The following is a 19,984-nucleotide window of genomic DNA, read 5'->3' as shown; positions in this document are numbered from 1 at the left end:
TCCTTTTCCAATGTAAAAATCTTTACCTTCTTTGGAAGTGGTGCAGGGAAAATAAGCTGCATCGGGTTTCACTTAATGTTCATTAAAGTCAGCACTTCTCTGCTGCATTTTGCTTTGTTTATATTACATTAGAACCAGAAAAGTTAGTTTATCTAAGTTAATAAGCATGTTGAATTCAGTTGCTTCTAGTAAACTTGTGCATCGGGAAGAGTAACTTGTGCCATTTTGTGGCAGCAGCGGAGGTGAGTTAATTGCTTAGCAAAATAGAATTTCCTCTTCCTAATGTCCCAACGAGAGTGACGCTGTGATGGGTGGCTGTTCTGGAGACAGCCAGGTTGAGAAACCAGTGGAACAATTACATGAGGAAATTGTGGAAAGAGAAGCAAAACCACTGCAGAGCAGGAGTGCGTGGAAGGAGTCCGTGTGGATGCGGAGCTGGCTGGAGGCAGATGAGCTCAGGCGTTCTATCGGGCGCTTCCCCAAAGACCAGAAGAATTCTAAACTCTTAAATTTTTATTGGACTAACACCAAAAATCTTAATTTGGAGCTCAAAGCAAATAGGTCAGAAGGAATTGAAAATGAAGACAACGTGCCCACAGCTCCCCCTGCCCCCGTCTTTGCAGGGATCTCTTCGGTTATCATTAATTCAGTGACTTTGTGTTGCAGGAAAGCTGCATCTTGCCTGCATCTCAGCAATATTTTCTCCAGTCTTCCCCTAGGGTCTTTCTACCTCCCCTCCCTCTTTTTTTTTTTTTTTTTTATACAATGGTGATTAAAAGTGTATTAGAAAGGGGAGGGGGCTGGAGGCACCTGGTAGCTGTGGAGCTAATACACAGAGGTTTGGATGGGCTGCTAGAAGCACCCTTAAGGCTCAGCTTCTCCCAGGTGTGTCAAGCCAGCTGCGCTTGAAGGTGACAGTCTGCTGCTTCCCAGAAGCTGCTGCTGAGTGGACTTCTTGGGTGTAAATGAGGCTTCTGAGAAAAACCCAAAATAGCTCTGTTGTATTACACATCTCGGTGTTATAAAAGATGTCCTGAGGGATTCATGATAGGCACTGACCTTGGATTAAAGATAATTAGCAAGGTTTGCAAAAGGTAGGAAGTGATGAACCCTAATAAGCTGGATGCATTTACCAGCCAGGAGCTCTGGGAATCGTTTCACACCACTGCCCTACCTCTTATTCAGTGGAGGTGTTGGTCTGAAAGCACATTCATAAGCCTGGTACGTGTTTCTTACCATAATGGCTTGCTCTCACAGCAGCAGGCACTTGAGTTTCATGTGCAAACCACTTCATTCATGTCAGTGGAACTGAATGGCCTTGGGCTTGGGGAGCAGTGGCCAGAGGTGATGGAGTTGCTGTGGGAGTTACGCTGCTTCTGAGGGACAGCAGCGATCGGGGCTGTGCTGTGCAGAGCTGTCCCTGACAGCAACGTAGCTTTAGTTCCCTTTGTAGCTCCCCTTAGCTGCATGAATGCATCTGTTTGGAGTTGTGCTGGTCACTGCATCACCCAATTCTGAGTTGCACCAGAGCTGAACCAACTGAAGGTGGGATGGGATGGCAGTTTCTTCACATAATGCCACTTAAGCTGTGTGTTGCAAGCTGTGAGCATCTCCTGTTCTGAGATCTGTGTGCTTCATCGAGCTAAAACAGGCTTCAGCCATGCTTCAGCTGATGAGCAACGTTTCACAGATGGCCGTGTTATGACGCGGACTGCGGAGACTTGTTCTGGTCTGCAGAAATCTCTTCCTGTCATCGCAGGAGGAGTCGTACTGTGCCATGGTGGTGTTACTGGTTGCATTCATCTTGCTTGTAGGCACAGGAGCAAGCAACACGTCCCAGAATGGCTCATGGGTCACTGACCCTCACTAAATACAGCTGCAGGTTTTTCCTGAGATGTAATTCTTACCAGGAGTGTTCTTAAAAAGCTTCAGCAAAGACCAGGGAGTTGTTAATTCTGACAGCATCAGGAGAGGTTTGTGCTGCCCAAGTAAGCTGTTCCTGGTGCTGGAAGTCTCCGTGCTGAGCTAACAGTTCTCATCACGCAGCCTGTGGTGACTCCTCCACCATTTCCCTTCCCCAGCTCTGTCACAGTTTGCTTTTGGTACTGATGATGATGATGTCTCTGCTGCTCGGTCTATTCTAGGCTTCCAGAATAGGCTGAAAAAGCTGCCATCTGTCTCCGTCCCTTTTTAAATATTAACTTCACGGGGCTCTTGAAACTAGTTTGATTACAGAGCACTTTGATGTGTGTGTGAGGTGTCAAGAGACCGGAGAGAGGCTGTTACTGTTCGGGTACCTGTTAATGCAGGACATCCCTCCAGGTGAGGCTTGAAGCAGTGACACTGCGTATGGCAGCCCTGCACATTAGCATCTGTTCCAGCAAGCTGTGGCTTCTGTCCCTGCCACAGCAAAAAAATTTTGTGGATTTCTGCTTCCTAACCTCTGGGGATAGGCGGGATCTGGTAGGAGCTTTTCTTGAGGCTTCATTCAAATTGCACTTCTTGGTATTGTGATAGAAACTGCACGCACACTCTGGGCTGTGTGTGTGGACATCCTGCGTTAGTTTGGCTTTGCTTTGTTTGAGTTTGCCCCTTTTTAAAAAGGACGCTTGGATTTACTAGGGCCGAAACTGAGAGTTTCAGATATTTCGGCGTGGAGTCAGCCCATTTACTCGAGATAATGCGTGTGTTGTGGGGGCTTGGCAGGGCAGCAAGTGCTGGCGGGGAGGAGGAAAGCTGGCGAACTTCAGCTTCTAGGGGAGCCTGTACGAGACACAGAAGGTGTGGGCAGGAGACTGCTCAGCTGGATCAAGAACAATCACCCTTGGCTGGCCAGGTCAGGGCACGATCAGCGTGTCGCTGCAGCGTTGGCTATTTCCCCGGTTGTCGTTGCAAGGAAAGTTGAAGTTTCTCATGATTTAATACCTGGGAAAATTTCCTTATGCAGGAGACAACACAAACCTTATTCGGTATATTTGTACTGTGCAGTTTCTGTGTGTTACAGTACAGCACTAAGGGCAAAATGAAGCTCTGGAGCTGGCTCTGTGCTCTGCTTGCTCCGTGTAGTGCTCGGTAGCACATCATGCCACAAGAGCTCTGACACGCTTTGCTTTTCCAGTTGCATAATACAAACACTGAGTAAGGTTCCTCAGCTCGCAGTGCGTTGGCATCTCATAAATCCCGGGAAGAGAAGCAATTCTCATCTCTCAGGAACTGAATGTACTTCCTGACTGAGGACTAAACAGACTGGTAGCTACGGCAAATGTGCAAGCACGGTGGTGAGCTGCTAGCTACATTCCCATTATTTAGCTTTAGCATATTCATAAGCTAGGCTGTGTGTGTCTTAGCCTCCAAAGAGTTTTTTTAATGCAGATCATTTACCTCGTGGTATTTACATTTAGGAAATTGATCTTGCTAAACTGCTTGGAAACTGGGGAGAATACCCTATATTAAGTTCAAAGTTGGCTTTGATGCTAATTGTATGGAAGTGTCTCATGTTACCACAAATTACAGTTGCCTGGAAGTCTCTTTGAAATGCATGTAAAAAGCTTTTTTTGCTCTTCATTTTTAAGTAACTCTGAAGGAAGAACTGCTGCGTGCAGCATAAGAATCTTTTTGAAGAATCTTTTGAAATTTGAAATTTTAAAGTAATTTTCTGAGGTTCAATACCAAAAATGTGCTAGTTGAAATTACAGCAATCTGATCTAGCTACTTTAAAGTCTCTAACAAAAGCTCTTTTTCTTAACCTTTCAGCTGACAATGGCACAGATAAGTGACTTCTGATCCCTTCCTTGTTCGTAATTCTGAAATGTGTGTGTGTTTCTTGTTTCTTCCAGCTTTTACAAAATTGATCACAGTAAATGGCCAAGAATATCATCTTCAGCTGGTTGACACTGCTGGCCAAGTAAGTAATCCTTCTTCCTTTGAATCTTTGATCAGAGATAAGGCAATGGCTGTTCATACTCCTGAAGAGCGAAGTTGGTTGCGACGACGCGTTCAAAGCTGAAGTTCAGCTTCTAACTTAGTCCCCAGGGAGCTGCGTGGTATTTATATAAGGGCTTTTTTTTCCTGTCTATTGAAATTGAAACAGTAGCTAGTGGTTAAAGTACATATGCCTAAAAAAGTGAAGAACAACCTGCTTTAACTCTGATGTACCAGAAGGGCTAAAATCTGGACTAAACTGGTCCATAACCCAGTTTGATAACCCACAGGGAAGCTTTCCACGACTTTCTCCCGTTTGTGGTCTCCAGCTACAACACACCACGACTGTGTCCATGAAATAGTCACACAGAGTAGGCAGCAGTGCGTGTAGGTAGTGCTTACTGGGCTGCCAATAAACGACTGCAGTTTGTTTACATTTTTGAGTAAGTGATGGTTCCTTGCATGCTTCTGAGCTTGGTGTAATGGCAGGGAGTGCAGGCGGAGACAATAAACAACCATCCTGTGGCATGGTCAGTAGCTTCATGAAATAAAGGTGGTCATTACACAGTGTTGCTTGGCAGCAATTGCAGGTGAGAGTGCACGTTCCACACATAGTAGTGCTCCATCTTTTGAGAAACTGTGTATTTAAAAAAAGAAAAAGGACTGATAGATCCTTGTATTGCTACCCTAAACTTTTTATTGGTTACGTGTGCTTAGCTTCTGTGAGTTCTGGGCTTGTGCTTTTTGGTTTTTGCAAGCTGACCAGTGTTAAACAGTCTTAAGTGCTATCACCACACTTCACCAAGATTTGAAAGCTGCAGGACACTTGCTTAGAGCTGGGAGAGTATTCAGAAGGGCTGTGACCTTCTAGGTATGTTTGATCACCTTCTTTGAAGAGAACTACATGATTTAAGAATAACCACGCCTTATTTTTATATGATGTTAATTTGTGGTGTTAATCAGCAATGCTGTAATCTGTCAGAGGGATTAGAAACAATATTGACCACACGTGCTGGGGCAAATAGTGTTTGATGGGAATATTCTGCAGAGGAGAGTGAGGTTGAGGGATGGGTGGGCTATGAGCAGCAGAGCAAGCCCCGTAGGCTTCACTTTGTGTGCATCTCAAACTGTAGCATGGTAATGAAGGTAAAAATTTCTCTTTGAAAAAGAGAAGGCCTTCTCAGAAGGCAACGTGACTTCACCAGTGACATGTCTCTGTTGCTGAGGTTTATTTTCAGGGTTGTTTCAATGTAAATTGAAATTGTGAAACTAACATTATACCTAGAGTTGTATCTAGGTTTGTTTTGTTGCTTGGCAAAGCTTTTAATTTGACCTACAAGTCCCAGGAAGCATAGCAGGCTTTTTAACTAACAAGCTAAAAATTAGTTTTCTTGGTTAACTTTTTTTCTCTTGTGCATCTTTACCTTTCGTGGTTCCGTATTCAGATTTATGTGGTTCATTGAAACAGAAGTCTTGGTGTGGGATCACAAAACAGGAGTATAAATCAAATTCAAACTGTAGCAATCCAGAGTAATTCCAAATAAAGGCAAATAGCTACAGAATTGCACTTTCACCTGTTTTGCATGCAGGCCAGCTCAGACCCCTTCTGTATTGACTTTTGGATTACACAGCCAGCAGAAGTGGCGGTTTGGCTTTTAAGTAAGGATGGGGGAAGGTCACCCTCAGTATGTAGCATTAAAGGCAAAGGGCAGCACCTTTTGCAGGTGTCATTCTCCAAAACTTTTTTTGGCTGAATCTGTGAAGTTAATTAATGAAAGGCTTTCCTCCCATTCGCTAGTTAAGGAAGTTTGATTCCTTTTAGCTGTCTAGATTTCAGCTGCGTAACTGCACTGCTCCATCTGTTCAGTCGTGACAACATACAGTGAGGTCGTGATCTTAAGCTAAAATTAACATCGTTAGAAACACAGGTTAAAAATTTGAGAACCCATACAGTAAGATATATAGCTCATGTCAAAATGTAAATGTTACCTGGGAACTGCTATTGCAGTCTTTCAATCTAGACATTTAACATGGGATTCGTTTTACTTCTATGTTGTGTTTTTCTGCAGTATATCAATCTGTTTCATTTACCTAGTTGGTCATTTCCTTTTCTACAGGGGTAGTAAGTTTAGAAATTAAGTGTCTGAGTTTGTGTTTTTGTTTTTATTGTTGTTGTTTTTCTATGAAACATTTGCTGTATAAAGGAAACTTCCATTTGGCATGAAGCAACTAATAATTGTAGTTGGTCCATCTACGGTTGATAAGCGTGCGTTAGTTGGTAAGCCACAGCTACTTACTTCCTAACGGACCCCTTGGGTAATTTAGATGTGGTCATTGCCACTTGGCAGTTTTGAAGTGCCAGATCCTGTCTTCAGCTGTTGAAATTTAGAATTTGATTGAAATGTATCACTAGCAAGATAAGAAGCATAATTGATAATTAGCGGTAGGACAGAGTGGATGTTTTGTACTAGTGTAAACTGATAATTAAGCGGGATAAGAGGATTGGGAATAGCTTTGGCTGATCCATAGTCTTAGAGGGAATAAAGAAAAAAAGCTGTAGAGTATACAGACTAACAGATTAACTAAGCTTGTGTCCCAGGTTTGCCTTCCTTTCTCTGGAAAAGTTTGCCTTCATCTGGCATCATGATGAAAAAAATGTCGTTGTGAAAGCACTACATGTCCAAAAAGGTCCTGTTCCTCATGTCTTACAAATATGAATGAAAACTGCCCTTGATCTACTAGCATCAAGCTCTCAACTGTGGCAGTAAGCAACTATAAATGCTATATTCTTTCTACAGGATGAATACTCCATATTTCCTCAGACGTACTCCATAGACATCAATGGCTACATTCTTGTTTATTCAGTCACGTCAATAAAAAGGTAATAAAATCTGTTGTGTTCTAATAGTTCGGATATTAACCAGATACACACAAAGAAAATATAGCACAGGCAAGAGCTGAACGCAGAATGTAATTCATTTAATCTCCCTTTCCCTTAGAAGTATAATGGAAATAAGAATGTTTTTGCAGAAATTTCCCCTCAGATCCAAATGTCACAGATACTTTGCAGACAGATACAAAAGGTACTGTGTAAGAAGCGAGGCAGTGCTGAACTGTGTAGATTGAAGTGTAAGTAAAAGTACCTGGACTAGTACCAGGACTAAACAGTTCATTGCTGGAGCATGTGTTACAAAGATGGAGTTGAACACGATCTAAGAGGGCACTGTACATTAGTGTGAAGAGCCCAGCTGGTTGTTAGGTCTTGTCCTAGCAGCTTGTTACAGTACTGAGATTTCTTTGGCTTCCTGTCTTGGCTTGTTCTGGTTAACCATCAAAAACTTTGATATAAATAGCAGTATGAGATGTTTGGCCTGTAGACTCACTCAAATGCCTTATTTGACAAATTTCCCAGGGCATCTGGTTTGTCCTCACTGTTGCCTGTAGTCAGCTCTCACATGAGGACAGACTGTCAGAGCTGGAGTCACTTACTTGTACCAAGTGTCTCAACCTTCTTAAGGTTTTGTCTTCTGCTGTCATTTTGTGCTTTCCCTTTGTTCTTGATTTTAGTACTGGTCATTCTTGAATTAGTCTTAATTTTCTAATGCAGTACAGCATCTTCATTATGGCATTATTTTTGTTTGTTAACAATTACTTTAAGACCTGAAGCCTTTTGCTTGCTTCAGGTAGAAGAAAAGGTAATGTTTCCCTTCTACTTCTAAGCTAATAAACTTTTTTCAAGTGCTGAAGCATTCCAAATCTTTTCCTTTAAAGCAGACAGAACAGGTCATCCCTTTAGTAAGACCATCATAAATTGCAAGTAAAACAGCTTGCTTATTGGCTCTTCTGTGCTTCTTGAAGAAGTGACACGGTCTGGTTATAAACTTCAGTTGCTTTTAAGGTCTTTAATGCTGAACAGATTTTCAGTACTTCATTCTTGGTTTTCATCTTTAGTTCTGAAGAAGTGAACAGGAAGCATGTGTGATCTGGAGGAAATGCAACAGATGTTGGGCTTTCATGTGTATCTAGATACACTGCTTTTTCTTTTTTCTTCCCTTAATCGGAGGTTCGTTGTTGGCGCTGAGTAACCTGTATAAAATAGGACTTAGCATTCTCAGCCTGAAGTAGAAAACCTTCCACTTCTAAAGTGAAGAGGAAAACGTCCATTGGTGTGCGGTATTCTTGGGACAAAAGTGTCTTTAACCAAAGTCACTCAGATAAAGGAACGAGAGTCTGCTTTCTGTGGTAGCATTCAAACAGCTAAAATAGAAATCAAATTATGGTGAAAATACTAATACATATTAAGATATGTAGCTATATTATCTACTGCAGGTAGATAGTATATTCCTTAGTATTTTATTCTTGATCCAACTTAATCCAAGTTTTTTTTCCCTTTGAATTACAAAGTATTGATGATCCCTTATTGTTCAGATCCTTGTCTTCAGTATCATGACAGTGTTTAGGCAGAATAGATTTTGCAGGGTAGGCTGGTAGCTTTGACTTTCCCAGGCAATCAGATTACAGTTGCCATCTCTCTTGATTTCCGCCAAAGTGTATGTATTGATCTGAGTATTGATTGAGCTGGGTGTGAGCTTTGACAGCAAACTTAATAGAAATGTCCTTTTAAAGTGATTGTCTTCCCTACTGATCTCCACTGGGAAGTTTAAAATGGGACTTGAGTAAAAACTAATGACCTACATTTTTAATATTCCCAGACTCTCAGCTGCAAGGTTACTGGAGGGCTTTTGCTCTAGTTTAAATTCCAATTTTGTATCTTGCCTCTGTTCCATGATTTTGTATAGGACATCTCTCTGACAGCCAGTAATTTTTTGTTGTATTTCACACATTGAGCTGTTTCCCATAACCCTGTTTGCTTGGCAGAACTGGAAAGGACCTCTTATGCTCTCTGCACCTCTTGCTATTTCAAGACTTGATGTGATGATGCTCTTTTTTGGGTTGATCAATGTCTGTCTTAAATTGTACCCTTGTTCCTTTTAGCCTTATTAATTTGGAAAGCTTTCTAGAACATTAAATCGATCTGGTCAAGCTAGTTTCATTCCAGGTAGTTCTTAGCAGCTTGTATCTGTGTGTCAGAATCATGTCCAGGCTTAAATAGCACTTCTTTCAGTTTTCACCTTGATCTATTAATAAAGATCAGCTGTTTATCCTTAGTCTTTTTTAAACTAAAAACGGAGCTCTTGAACTAGACTAGATAAGCAGAAGGACAGAATTGGGAAATGAAGACCTGAGGGTGGGTTGGTCTATAGCGTATTCAGTAGAATCATTCACTGGAACCACAGGTGAGGTCTTCCCACTGAGCTGTGCAGTGGCATGGCGTTTTCCTAGCTATACTGACAGCAACATGCATAATAGTGGAAGGAAAAAAGTGATTGTATTAGATTTGTGACTCAGTTATCTTGTGGCTAGCATGCTAGATCTTTCCTGTTGCTTCACATGAACTGAGAAACAGTCTTGTAGTCTGTATCAGATTTTTTTTTGTTCTTTCAGTTTGCAGGGTCATCTAATTTCATATGTAGCAATGCATCTGAACTGAACTTTGTCACAACCAAACTGTTTAAATCTTTCTTTTGAAGTAGTTAGAACACAAAAGCTCAAGACCAAAATTTCATTTCTTTCCCTTTCAGCATAAGTTCTTTATAACCCTGAAGACCTTCCATTGATTCCACTTCTTTAATGTAGTCTGTACTATTTGAGTTACTAACAGCAAGTTGAACGAGTTGTGCCACGCTCAGTCACTATTTTTCTTTGCAAAGTGCTCATTTTCTCCATAGGATATACTAGAACTAATACCTAAACATAGAGGGTGAGTAGAACTCAACACTTCAAGAATTATTTCTGAAGTATCCCAAACTGAATCTTACTTGACATAAAATTCTTCTTAACTATGGTCGTGTTTATTGCTCCAGAAGTGGGAAGTTCTAGTGATTCAAATAGCTTGAATAGTGTCTTCAGGCACCAGTTCTTTGAGAACTTGGAGTTGGAAGTATGTTTGAGGGCTGCTCTGCTCTTAAGAGTTTCAGTTCTAATTAAAATGCAGCACAAGTCAAGGCGTTGCTTGTAGCTAACAAGCTTGGAAGTTGGAGAAGTTTCAGTCGCTTTTTTTGTTGTGTAGCTGTGTGTCTGGCCTGTGAACCTGTGCCTCTCTCTTAAATCTGAATTGTGCACTTCATGTACCAGCATTTTTTCCATAATGTAATTAGAGGAGCGCAACATCTGCTCTTTAACCCTGTTTTGTTCTCAAAAGTGCTAAATGTCAAATGCAGGGGATTTTCTTAGTGGGATTTTAGGCTTCTCAGCATTTCACAGTACTGTTCCTTATCTCCAGCCATGCAGACTTCATCTGTACGGTAGGGGAACTGACAAGTATCTGAAAAACCACGGTTTCAATACCATCTTGCTGATCAGTTTACTTCCTTTCTGTAGAAGATTGGAATTCAGGCTTCTCTTGGCTTTCACGTAAATAAAACCAAAGAATTCTGTAGGAGCTAACTTCCTGTATAAACTAAAATGCTGTATTTTTTCATGGTGGATTATGCTTAACCAAATAACTTTTCTTGTTATTAACTTTTTCTTTGAAACTCTGCTTTAATTTGGCATGCTCATCCAGGCTTGTTGGACGCGAGTAGTTAAACTTCTTACTGCAGATACAAACCAGTTGGGGATATGGGGCTTTTAGCACTCGTATGTTAGACACATCAGGCCTGGGTAATGTGGTTTATTTCTGCACGTATCATAACTGGGGAGGCTGTAATGACAGGCATAGCCTAGTCTTTGTTGCTGCCTCTAGAACCATTTGGTCTGTTGTACACAAATCAGTGACACTTTCAGCATCTTTGTAGTTCTGCCACTATACACAGAGTGAGCATATCTACATATGCATTTAATTGCTTGTGTATTGGGTATTAAGGATAAACATTGGAGTGCATGTGTGACTTCATCCCTTTATTTTGCAGTTTTGAAGTGATAAAAGTTATCCATGGCAAGTTATTGGATATGGTGGGAAAAGTCCAGTAAGTAGTGACACTTTCATCTCATTTCACTGCAGGCATGTTACTAGTACTTTGTTCAGTATACTATAACTGTGCTGAAGTTCTGAACTTTCTTTCACAGAATACCCATTATGCTGGTTGGAAATAAAAAAGACCTGCATATGGAACGGTATGTGAACTCCAGTATGTGTGAAATGCAAGCCAGCAGCCGGCATTCCTGTGGCTGCAATAGGCTGGTTTTGTTCTTGGCTTTCCAGAACTAAAGTCAAAATGTAGGTTAAAACAAGGTACTGGCAAAGGATTCGTGTCCAGAATGTGAATTAGGAGCCAGGAGCTTTTGTTGTAATTTTTTTTGTAATTTTTTGTTGTTGTTGACTCTTGCTGTAAGGTTCCAAAGACAGTGGCTTTACCCTTTCATCAAAACAAGTAACTGAAGTGTGTTTTCCAACCATAAAAGATGAGATGATGCTACAGACTAGGGAACAACTCAGGGCTTCGGGACAGCTGCTTTTCCCAGTCCCACAGTTCTACCTGGCCCAGTTGTGTGTTTGACAGCAGCCAGTATCAAGTGCTCAGAATCAGACTTCACAAAACATTCCTGTTATATCTGCATTTATGTGCTTCAGTACTGTGAAGGCTTTCCTGCAGTTTCAAATTCCAATTCTGCTGTGGATTATAAAAAGATATTTTTTCTCTTCTATCAGGGTGATCAGCTATGAAGAAGGGAAAGCTTTAGCAGAATCCTGGAATGCAGCTTTCTTGGAATCTTCTGCTAAAGAAAATCAGGTAACAGACTTAAGATCTATTTTGAATCACAGTTTAATGGGATGTCTCCGAGTTTCACTTAATGCAGGAAGCTGAAGTATTTGCATGTACTGTACAGACACTTTGTGTAGATTGTTGGAAACAAAATGGATGTCTGCATTCAGGTTTGGGTATACGATTCTTTCGGTGCAACTGTAAATGTGAGGGTGAAATGAAGAACTGAAAGTTAAGCTTCACTGAACATAGCAGAACAAGTTAGTGACATTCTAAGCCTTGCGTATCTGTGCGGTGGGTGGGTGGGACATGCTGCAGTTACCTTAAATTAGGAACTCATTGCTATTGTGGAGGAATAAGTTGGTATAAGGGGATGAACCTCATGTTTTCAGGTCTAGGCAAGACTCAGTCCCTCTAATAAGGGTAATAATGGTTTCACAGGCCCATGTCTAACACTTTGCTGATTTGTCTACAGCAGAGGCTGTCAGAATGATAGAATAGCAGTGAAGTTGCACAATCTGTCCAATGTAGCCGGCATACATTTATTCCTGCTGGTTTCCTATCACGAAAGTTTAATTATGTGTTAAATAACATCTTATTTTTTGTGCTGTAACTTACTTTAAAATGCCTTCTGAATCTCTTCAGGTTTTTGAATTTGTTCCTGTGGCTGTTAATAACACTTTGTCATTGATTTGACACCCTACATATTCAAGCTACAAGAACCTGCTGGTTTGGGCTTGAAGTAATGAAAAACTTCATTTTCATTTCAAGAGGGTTGTGTCTCTTTTTCATTTTTGTCTCAACAGCATTAAAATTTCTGCTTTTTGCAACTATGAACATACAGTAGGGTCAAAAGGACGCTGTCAGGCTAGTTCTAAACAAATGAGTCCTTATGCAGAAGAAATGCTTACGTTGTCTCATTTTTAACTTAGCATATCACATCCTTGTACTCCTTGATAACATCAGCAGAATCAAAAGGGCAATCCTACAACTAGAACAGCACCTGTTTAAGCAGCCTTTCTTTCCCTCTCTGTGTCCCCAGAAGCAAAACAAACAGCTCTTGTCTGATAATTTGTAGAACTACTGACAATAGACGCTTGTGTAAAGTTGTATTTTCCCTGAAAGAAAGTCCAGATTTTTTTTCTCCAGATACAGAATATTTGGAATTAGGAACTTCTGTTTCTGGCTAAGATTTGCACTAACCTTGTCAAATCTGGGTATGATGAAAGCATGGAATTTCTCAATATCCTCTCTACTGCTGGAGAGCTTCAAACGCATACCCACAGAAACTACAGAAGAAGAATAAATCAGTTAAAAGAATTTCTTTTTTTTTTTTTTTTTTTTTAAAAAAAACAAACTGTATGTCTGGAGTAGGCAAAATTATTCTCTGTACTTTTCTTTTTTGGCATATGTTCACAATCTGTAACAGTGCAGTAGTGTATATTTTACAAAATATCTTTTCAATAACTTTCTGCAGTTTGTATTGTCTTGGTTTAAAAAAAACAACAAAGCTGGGTATATTTATGCAAAGAAGCTACGAGCTTTATATGATGCTTGGCATGCCTTGCATATTAAACTGCTGCACTAACAAAGTCCCATTGACTGCCGTGTATTTGTGTCTGTCTTAGTCTAAGAGTCCTGCACCGAGTTATGCAGCTCACTGAAATTCACATAGCAAACTCGTAGGCTTCAGGGAAATCAGAGTGGCAATTGTCAGATACTCAAACTTGTTCCCTACAAATCCCAAGTGGAGTCAGAAGTTTTATTTCTAGATGTCAAAATTGTTCTTACCAGGTTGTTCTGTCAGCGTGATCCATCAGGACACAGATCACTGGGTAGTGCAGGTCATTAAAATTGCAGCTGCTGACCCTTTTGGAGTTCAAAAGCAGGTTTTTGGGAACAGGTGCTTGAATACAATTCCTCCTCTGTGTAGAAAGGGAAGTACAGTGGTAAGGTCGTGCCTCCTGTGTAATACACCTGGTAAATTGGGCTGACTTCAGAAGTTAGGGAGATAATTTGTCACTTCTGTGCCCACTACGTGTGGCTGATTTTAGGCTATCTCATGTGCTTCCTTTGGGGGTTTGGGATGTACAAAAGACTGAAGCAGCCCAGAACTGGGGCAGCTGTCCTGGTCTTTGTGCAAATAGCTGCTGAGGAATGCTTGTTGCTGAAGGAAGTGGCTGATTGTGCTTTGAAAGCAAAGTATAAAGTCTACAGCAGTGAGGTTCTGGGGGAAAAGGAGACATCAGGCAGGTAGCAAAATGCGACACTGTCTTTTCCTTGACTTATACCACAGACACTTCTGAACTCATGTACTTCCCCCCCCAAATCCTAATTTAGCAAGACCAAGCCGTCTCGTACGTGGGCTTCAAGGGAGAATGTCTCTTCCTACTCTAAAACCATCTCTGGTTTGGGGTGAGGCAGGAGGGGAGGCAAAAGGCTTATTTTGAATGTAGTAACAACCTTTATGTTGTGCTTTAGTGCTGAATGTTCACCTTAAGTCAACATCACTTGGCAGCAACTTGTTCTTGGAGGTTCATCCAGATCTTTTTGTGTCCTGCCTTGGTACAGCAAATATAACTTGCCTTCCAAAACTGCATCAGATTGTTTTTACTTTACAGAAAGCTAATTTGATGTGTAAAGGGATGAGCTGGACTAGACTGGAGTTTCAGAATGTCAGCAGAGAGCTCAGACCTTCCTGGGTGAGGGGGACCCTGTTAATTCTCTCTGAAATCTATCCATGCGTATTTGGTGGATGTGAGCAGAGTGACAACCTCTATCTGCTGTGCTGGCTGCAGTTGGTTGGTACATGGTGTCCTTCACAGCAGTGAGGAGAGCAGACCTCCTTGCTGCAGAGAGACTGGAGGCTGCTTCAGGTTTGGCCAACACGGTCTGTCCTTTACAACAGCTCTGTTTGGAAGGAACTGCTGAAACCAGAGAAGGTGTTCCACATTGCAAGTTCTGATAGCAGAGGCTCTTCGCACCCTAAAGGGGGGTGGGAGAGCATTGACTCATCTCTCTTCTTCTGCGTTCACCCATAAAATCCTGTCTGGAGCATCTGTGGGAGTTCTAGGAGCGTATCCATACTGTGTTAGGCAATTAAAATAGTTGTGCAGATGAACAGAATCCAACTGTACCTGTTCTGCCAGGAGTTGCCAAAAGAGATACCACATCCATGAAACGGTGTGGCTTTGAATAAATGGAAAGCAGGAGAGACAAAGATCTGAGCTGGCGTGAAGATAAATGGTGGTGGCTGGTGAGAGTTCCCCAGGTCAAATCTATTTTAGGCTCTGTATCACCTCCTCGAGACTCTGGTGGCCTGGTAAGGCTTTCAGAGGAGTCTGTGTATATCAGCAACACTTCAGTCATCTGGGGAAATCCCTAGTCTTTGAGAAGGCAATTCTGGGACTCGATGGAAAAGATGACTTTCAAATTACTGCTACTGGCTGGAAAATATTAACCAGATTAAGTAAGTGCTTCCTACAAAGCAGGAATTTTGGACTTTTTTAGTGCAAACACACTATAAAACAACACACCTCCAAGTTAAGGGTTTGAGGGTATCAGTTATCTTGTAAGCAGCATGAGGCTTGTGGATTGTGTCCTCTTGGGCTGTGGGCTAGAAGCCAGCATCAAATATTAAATCTCTTTTCTGGCCCCTAAATGTGCTTGTTGCATTTTCTCAAGCTGCTCAGTAAGCACTGGGTATGTTGAACTGCGTTGTGTCTGCTGGGCTAACTTAGGAGCTTTGACCCTAAAAAGTGGAATTCGCTACTTCGTTCCTCCTAAATCGTAGTGTAGTACTTCTTAATCCCAGTACAATAAATGGCAATGCTCTGAAATACAACCAGAATCCAAATTGATCCTTAAACCCAGCTGAAGCTGGAAGCCAACTTTCCCTGGAAGAACTTAGGGAGTAACAAGCATCCAAGTGTGTCCATCCAGTTGCCTAAAATTCATTAGGTGGGCTTACTCGAGAAAGGGGAAAGTAGCAGCAAAAATTAAGAGCAAAAGCTCTCTTAAAAATTAACTGCTTGGACAGTACTCTTCAAAAAGAAGCAATTTTACCTTCACCAAGCTCAGAAGCTGCAGTGCTGGGTGTATGCTTCAGAGAGACGTGGGATCTCAGCCTCCCCACGCCCCTTGGGGATCTGGAACGCTCACCTGGGAGGGTGTTTGGGCTGGCAAAGGACTGGGGAGGAAAACAAATCTTCCTCACCTGACTATTGTTCCAGTTCCTTTGCCCAGTACTGTGCCAAGAACAACTAGGAGCATGAGCAGTGGAGAATTTCCTTTTTAAAATAATGGAACGGGTGCGTATCTGAAAAACACCGCCCAACAAAGGCCGAGCTGACGGTGGCAGCTGTGGGCTGGGTTTGGACCTTCCTGCGCTGGCTCCTGGCAGCTCGTTCCTGACTTGGGCAGCAAGAATTCACCTCCTGGGCTGTCCGCTCCTTCCATACCACAGGACACACCTGCAGAAGTGGTTGAGCAGTGAGCAAGTGTCTCTTGCACAGGGCAAGGTGCTAAGCTCCCTAGGCAGCGTGCATTGCCCAGGCTGACACCACTCTGCTTCCTCCAGGGAGGAAGCCAGATGGCTTTCTGTAGGCTGGATGTGCCCCGCGCTCTGTAATTGGGCCATATGGAGGCAGATGCACACGAAGCCTGGCTGCATTCTTCATTCCTTGTTGCAAAACAGTTTCCTGCATTGTTTGAAAAGCTCCTCCTAAACTCCTGCAGTGTGTTTGGGCTGAATTGCAAGGCGCTGCGGGTTAACTGGAGGACAGTGATTAAACCTGCTCAGTGAATGTGCATTTTCTGGGAAATGAATTAACGAGCCCCGTGAACTCCTACATCTCAGTGCCTCCAACAGCACGGCTTCGACAAAGAATGTGCAGGGATATAAAGAACTTGTGCATTAAAATGAAAGCATTGAAAATGTCAGCTGTAAGTAACGACATCAGTATGGTGTATTTGCAGATCGGTACAGCACCTATCGTGGACTAAGGGAAACTGCTCAGTACTGGAACCAGTTTGATAGCAACTGGAGTCCTGTCCTTGGCTTTCCTAGAGTCTGATTTGCCCAGGAAATGCATTGTGCTGGGGTGGACTAATGAGCCACTTGGGCTAGGTTCTGTTTGGATTGCAGAGAAACCTCATTATAGGGAGGAATAATCTATCTCCAGCTGATCAGGTATTTTAAATAGTTCCAGAGATGATACTGTGCACAACTGGTATTAATATGGGAAACTGTAAAATTCGGTCTAATCTCATTAAGAATGCTTCAAGATTGTTTGGAGCCAGTTTAGTCAATGGGTTTAATTTGGAAATGATCCAGTTAAGAATTATATCCTGTGGAGGCAGAAAAACATCTGTCAGGCCAAAACACATGGTCGTAAATCACAGGGTGCTCTTCTGCATGCTGATTAAAAACAAACAAACACGCTTGAAACTTCAAGTGGCATGTATGGGATGGTCAGGAACCCATTCCAAACTGGAGACGTGTGCTGAAGTCCTGATCACACAGTGAATCTTCAGCTTGGAAATGCTGTAGTGAAGGAAAGGACTTCAGCAGCATGTTTGACTGTTGCATGGATTTATTCTTAAAACTACTTACAGGCAGTCTCAGGGGGGTGTTGGCTGTTGTAGTTTTAGTTCCTGTTTTTTCTGCTGGAGGCTTACATACGGTTTTGAAAGCCTTAAAACCGAGTGCATCCCGGAAAGACCAGATTTATGCTGTAAGGTATTTATTGCAGTGCTTGCAATGTTATCCCAGGCAGCTTTCTATACCCATCTTTCAGTATTTTTTGTTCGTTTGTTTCGATTTAAAGATACCTATACTTAAGCAAGTTCTTCCATAGAATCTCCTGAATCACTCAGGCGCTCTGGCATCCTTTCTTAGTCTCTCTGATTCCATTAAACATATTTCCTTTCTGGCTTTCCATGCAAAGATTTTTAACTGGTACTCTCTAGCATCCCCGTGACAGGGGAGGTGTTGCCCTTCGGAGCCCATGCACACGGTTTCAGTACCTGAGAAGAGCAGAGCCTTTTTCACCAGCCTGTGTGCTAAATGTGGATGGAGGAGACTCAGCATAGGCCAGACCAAGGGGAGTTGTTAACAGAAGGTGACTCCTACTCCAAGAGTATTTGCTGCCTTCCCTCTGAAGGGGAGAGGAGGGATGGATAATGCCTGTGTGCTTCAGAGTCTGCGGAGAGACTGCATAGTCCTTTGTTCCATATGGTGTAAACTGGGGTGTTTGTGCGAGCCCGATCGTGTTAGCAATACTTATCTTATAGTCCCAGCTCTTTAAAATATAAAAACCCCTTTTGTACTCGGAAAGACTTCCTTGAAGAACAGCTGTTAATATTAAACAGTGGCTAGTTTGGCTTGCGTTTTCCCTTTGTGGTCTTGCACCATGTCAGATACCATTGTTAACTATAGATGAGAGCATCATGGGGGTGTGGAGGGACTTGGCTCTTCTCACAGATGAAGAATATTAAAGTAACCCTCATACTGGGGTGTGCAAAGTCAGTGCATCGAGCTGAAAAATCTGCCTTGTTCTGTAGTTACTCAGAATCTTAAAGTTGACGTGGGGGGAAATGAATTGGTTTGTTCTCTGGGGAAGCAAATCATTGAAATCTTCAATGCTGTTGGTCATTCAGAGCAAATTTATTATTTAAATACTTTAAGTCTGCTTTATATCTTATTAGCTTGCCATCGAGTATGGCTCAGTTTAAGCTTTTTCTCTCTGCAGTGATAGAGAAAATAGTTGAGGATTGTTGTGGAGAAGGGTTTTACGTTGTTCTTCCAAAAGTGTGTGTTCAAAATTGAAATGACCCTATTTTCCCTCTGATTTGGGAATGTGCTTTGGACATGCATTTATCTGTTGGTATAGCCAGTGAAACCACTAAGATATTTTTTTTTCAGTGTCTGGTAGTTTCCTCTTACCTACTAATCTCGTTCTCTCTCTTTGCAGACTGCCGTTGATGTTTTTAAGAGGATAATTTTGGAGGCAGAAAAAATCGATGGGGCAGCTTCACAAGGGAAGTCTTCATGCTCAGTAATGTAATTCCACTGCAAAATCTGAAAACACTGGGAATACATTCTACCTGAAGAAGCAAAACTGCCCATTATCTTTAAGGATAAACTATGCTTCTTTTTTTTTTTTTAATTTTATTTTTATTTTTTTCTTCTGTTAACCTGAAAGATAAACAGTTGGTTTGGAGCCTTTCCCTTCAGATTATGTTAAACTCTGACTCCTGTGCAAATGGCTTCACTTCCATTTTCAAATTTTAAGCAATCATATTTTCAATTTATATATTGTATTTCTTAATATTATGACCAAGAATTTTACTGGCATTAATTTTTCAGTGTAGTTTGTTGGTTAGAATAATCATCAAAAATGATGCATATTGTTACACTACTATTAACTAGGCTTGGATATCAGTGTTTCTTTGTGTTAAATGTATACTTGTAAATAAAATAGCTGCAAACCTTAATGTTCTGTTCATAATTTTTTGTTAGTTGCCCCATGTCAGCTTGCTTTTATGAGAAATGTTCACCTACTGGCCTTAAGAGGAAGTGTGGGATCCTTGGAACCAATGGATTGACTCTTGCTTAGGCAATCCCAACCATTTTTTTTTTGCTACTAGAACTCCAGGGTGGCCAAATAGCTCAGCTGTATTTTGTGCCCGTTGATGGAAAGGAGATGCAAGGGGACACCTTGGTCTGATGTGGAAGGGAAGACTTGGATTTTGGCAGTCAACCTACGCTGTTTTTTTTTTTTCCTTTGTGTAAGAGCTTTGGAGGAAAGGGCACGCAGCTGTCCCAAGGAACAGGCCAGTACGCACCTGCACTGCAGACTGCTCCCGTCGCCTTGTAACTAGGAGCACTTTCAGGATGGAGTGGATTTATCCAGGTTACACGTGTAGACTTGCTAAGGAAACAAAAATGTCACTTAAAATAAATTGCACGTCTTGAACAAATTGATGTGAGTTGTTTATCGTGCATTTCTCTACTTGTGCATCCAGAGAGGTGGGTGGTCTCCTGGCACCTGGCCTTTCACTCTGCCAGTCCCACTCAGCTCTGGACTGCTTCGCCTAACCACTTGCGAGCTTTTGCTGGGCTTTTGGACTCGGGGCTTGACAAGCCTTAAAACCTTAAGTCTGGAAACAAACAAATTCAACTATGTATTTAAAAAATGTGCAGTTGACCTACTTTGTATAGAAGAAGATGCTGATTTAAGGGAATGTTTTATTAAAGGAAGTGTTTTCTCATGCATTTGTGTCCATTGAAAACT

The 19,984-nt window shown here is 41.8% G+C and overlaps 1 protein-coding gene across 3 annotated transcripts in view; it reads left to right on the top strand.

The window, feature by feature from the left end:
• RHEB (Ras homolog, mTORC1 binding) overlaps positions 1 to 19,184 on the top strand; it is a 41,797-nt gene extending 22,613 nt beyond the window's left edge. For 2 of the 3 annotated variants that reach the window (XM_068673393.1, XM_068673394.1), the window contains exons 3-8: positions 3,837 to 3,904; positions 6,720 to 6,802; positions 10,893 to 10,949; positions 11,050 to 11,097; positions 11,633 to 11,714; positions 18,662 to 19,184. In XM_068673393.1, coding sequence (XP_068529494.1) covers positions 3,837 to 3,904; positions 6,720 to 6,802; positions 10,893 to 10,949; positions 11,050 to 11,097; positions 11,633 to 11,714; positions 18,662 to 18,754 — 431 coding nt within the window. In that variant the 3' untranslated portion in view covers positions 18,755 to 19,184. The remainder of the gene's footprint in view (positions 1 to 3,836; positions 3,905 to 6,719; positions 6,803 to 10,892; positions 10,950 to 11,049; positions 11,098 to 11,632; positions 11,715 to 18,661) is intronic. The other variant, XM_068673395.1, reaches the window with a different exon arrangement.
• Positions 19,185 to 19,984: the final 800 nt, after the last annotated feature.

Source organism: Anas acuta, chromosome 2 (genome assembly GCF_963932015.1).
Source record: "Anas acuta chromosome 2, bAnaAcu1.1, whole genome shotgun sequence".
NCBI classification, from domain to species: domain Eukaryota; kingdom Metazoa; phylum Chordata; class Aves; order Anseriformes; family Anatidae; genus Anas; species Anas acuta.
The sequence above is the reverse complement of the archived record's forward strand: the minus strand, read 5'-3'. Positions and strand labels throughout refer to the sequence as shown.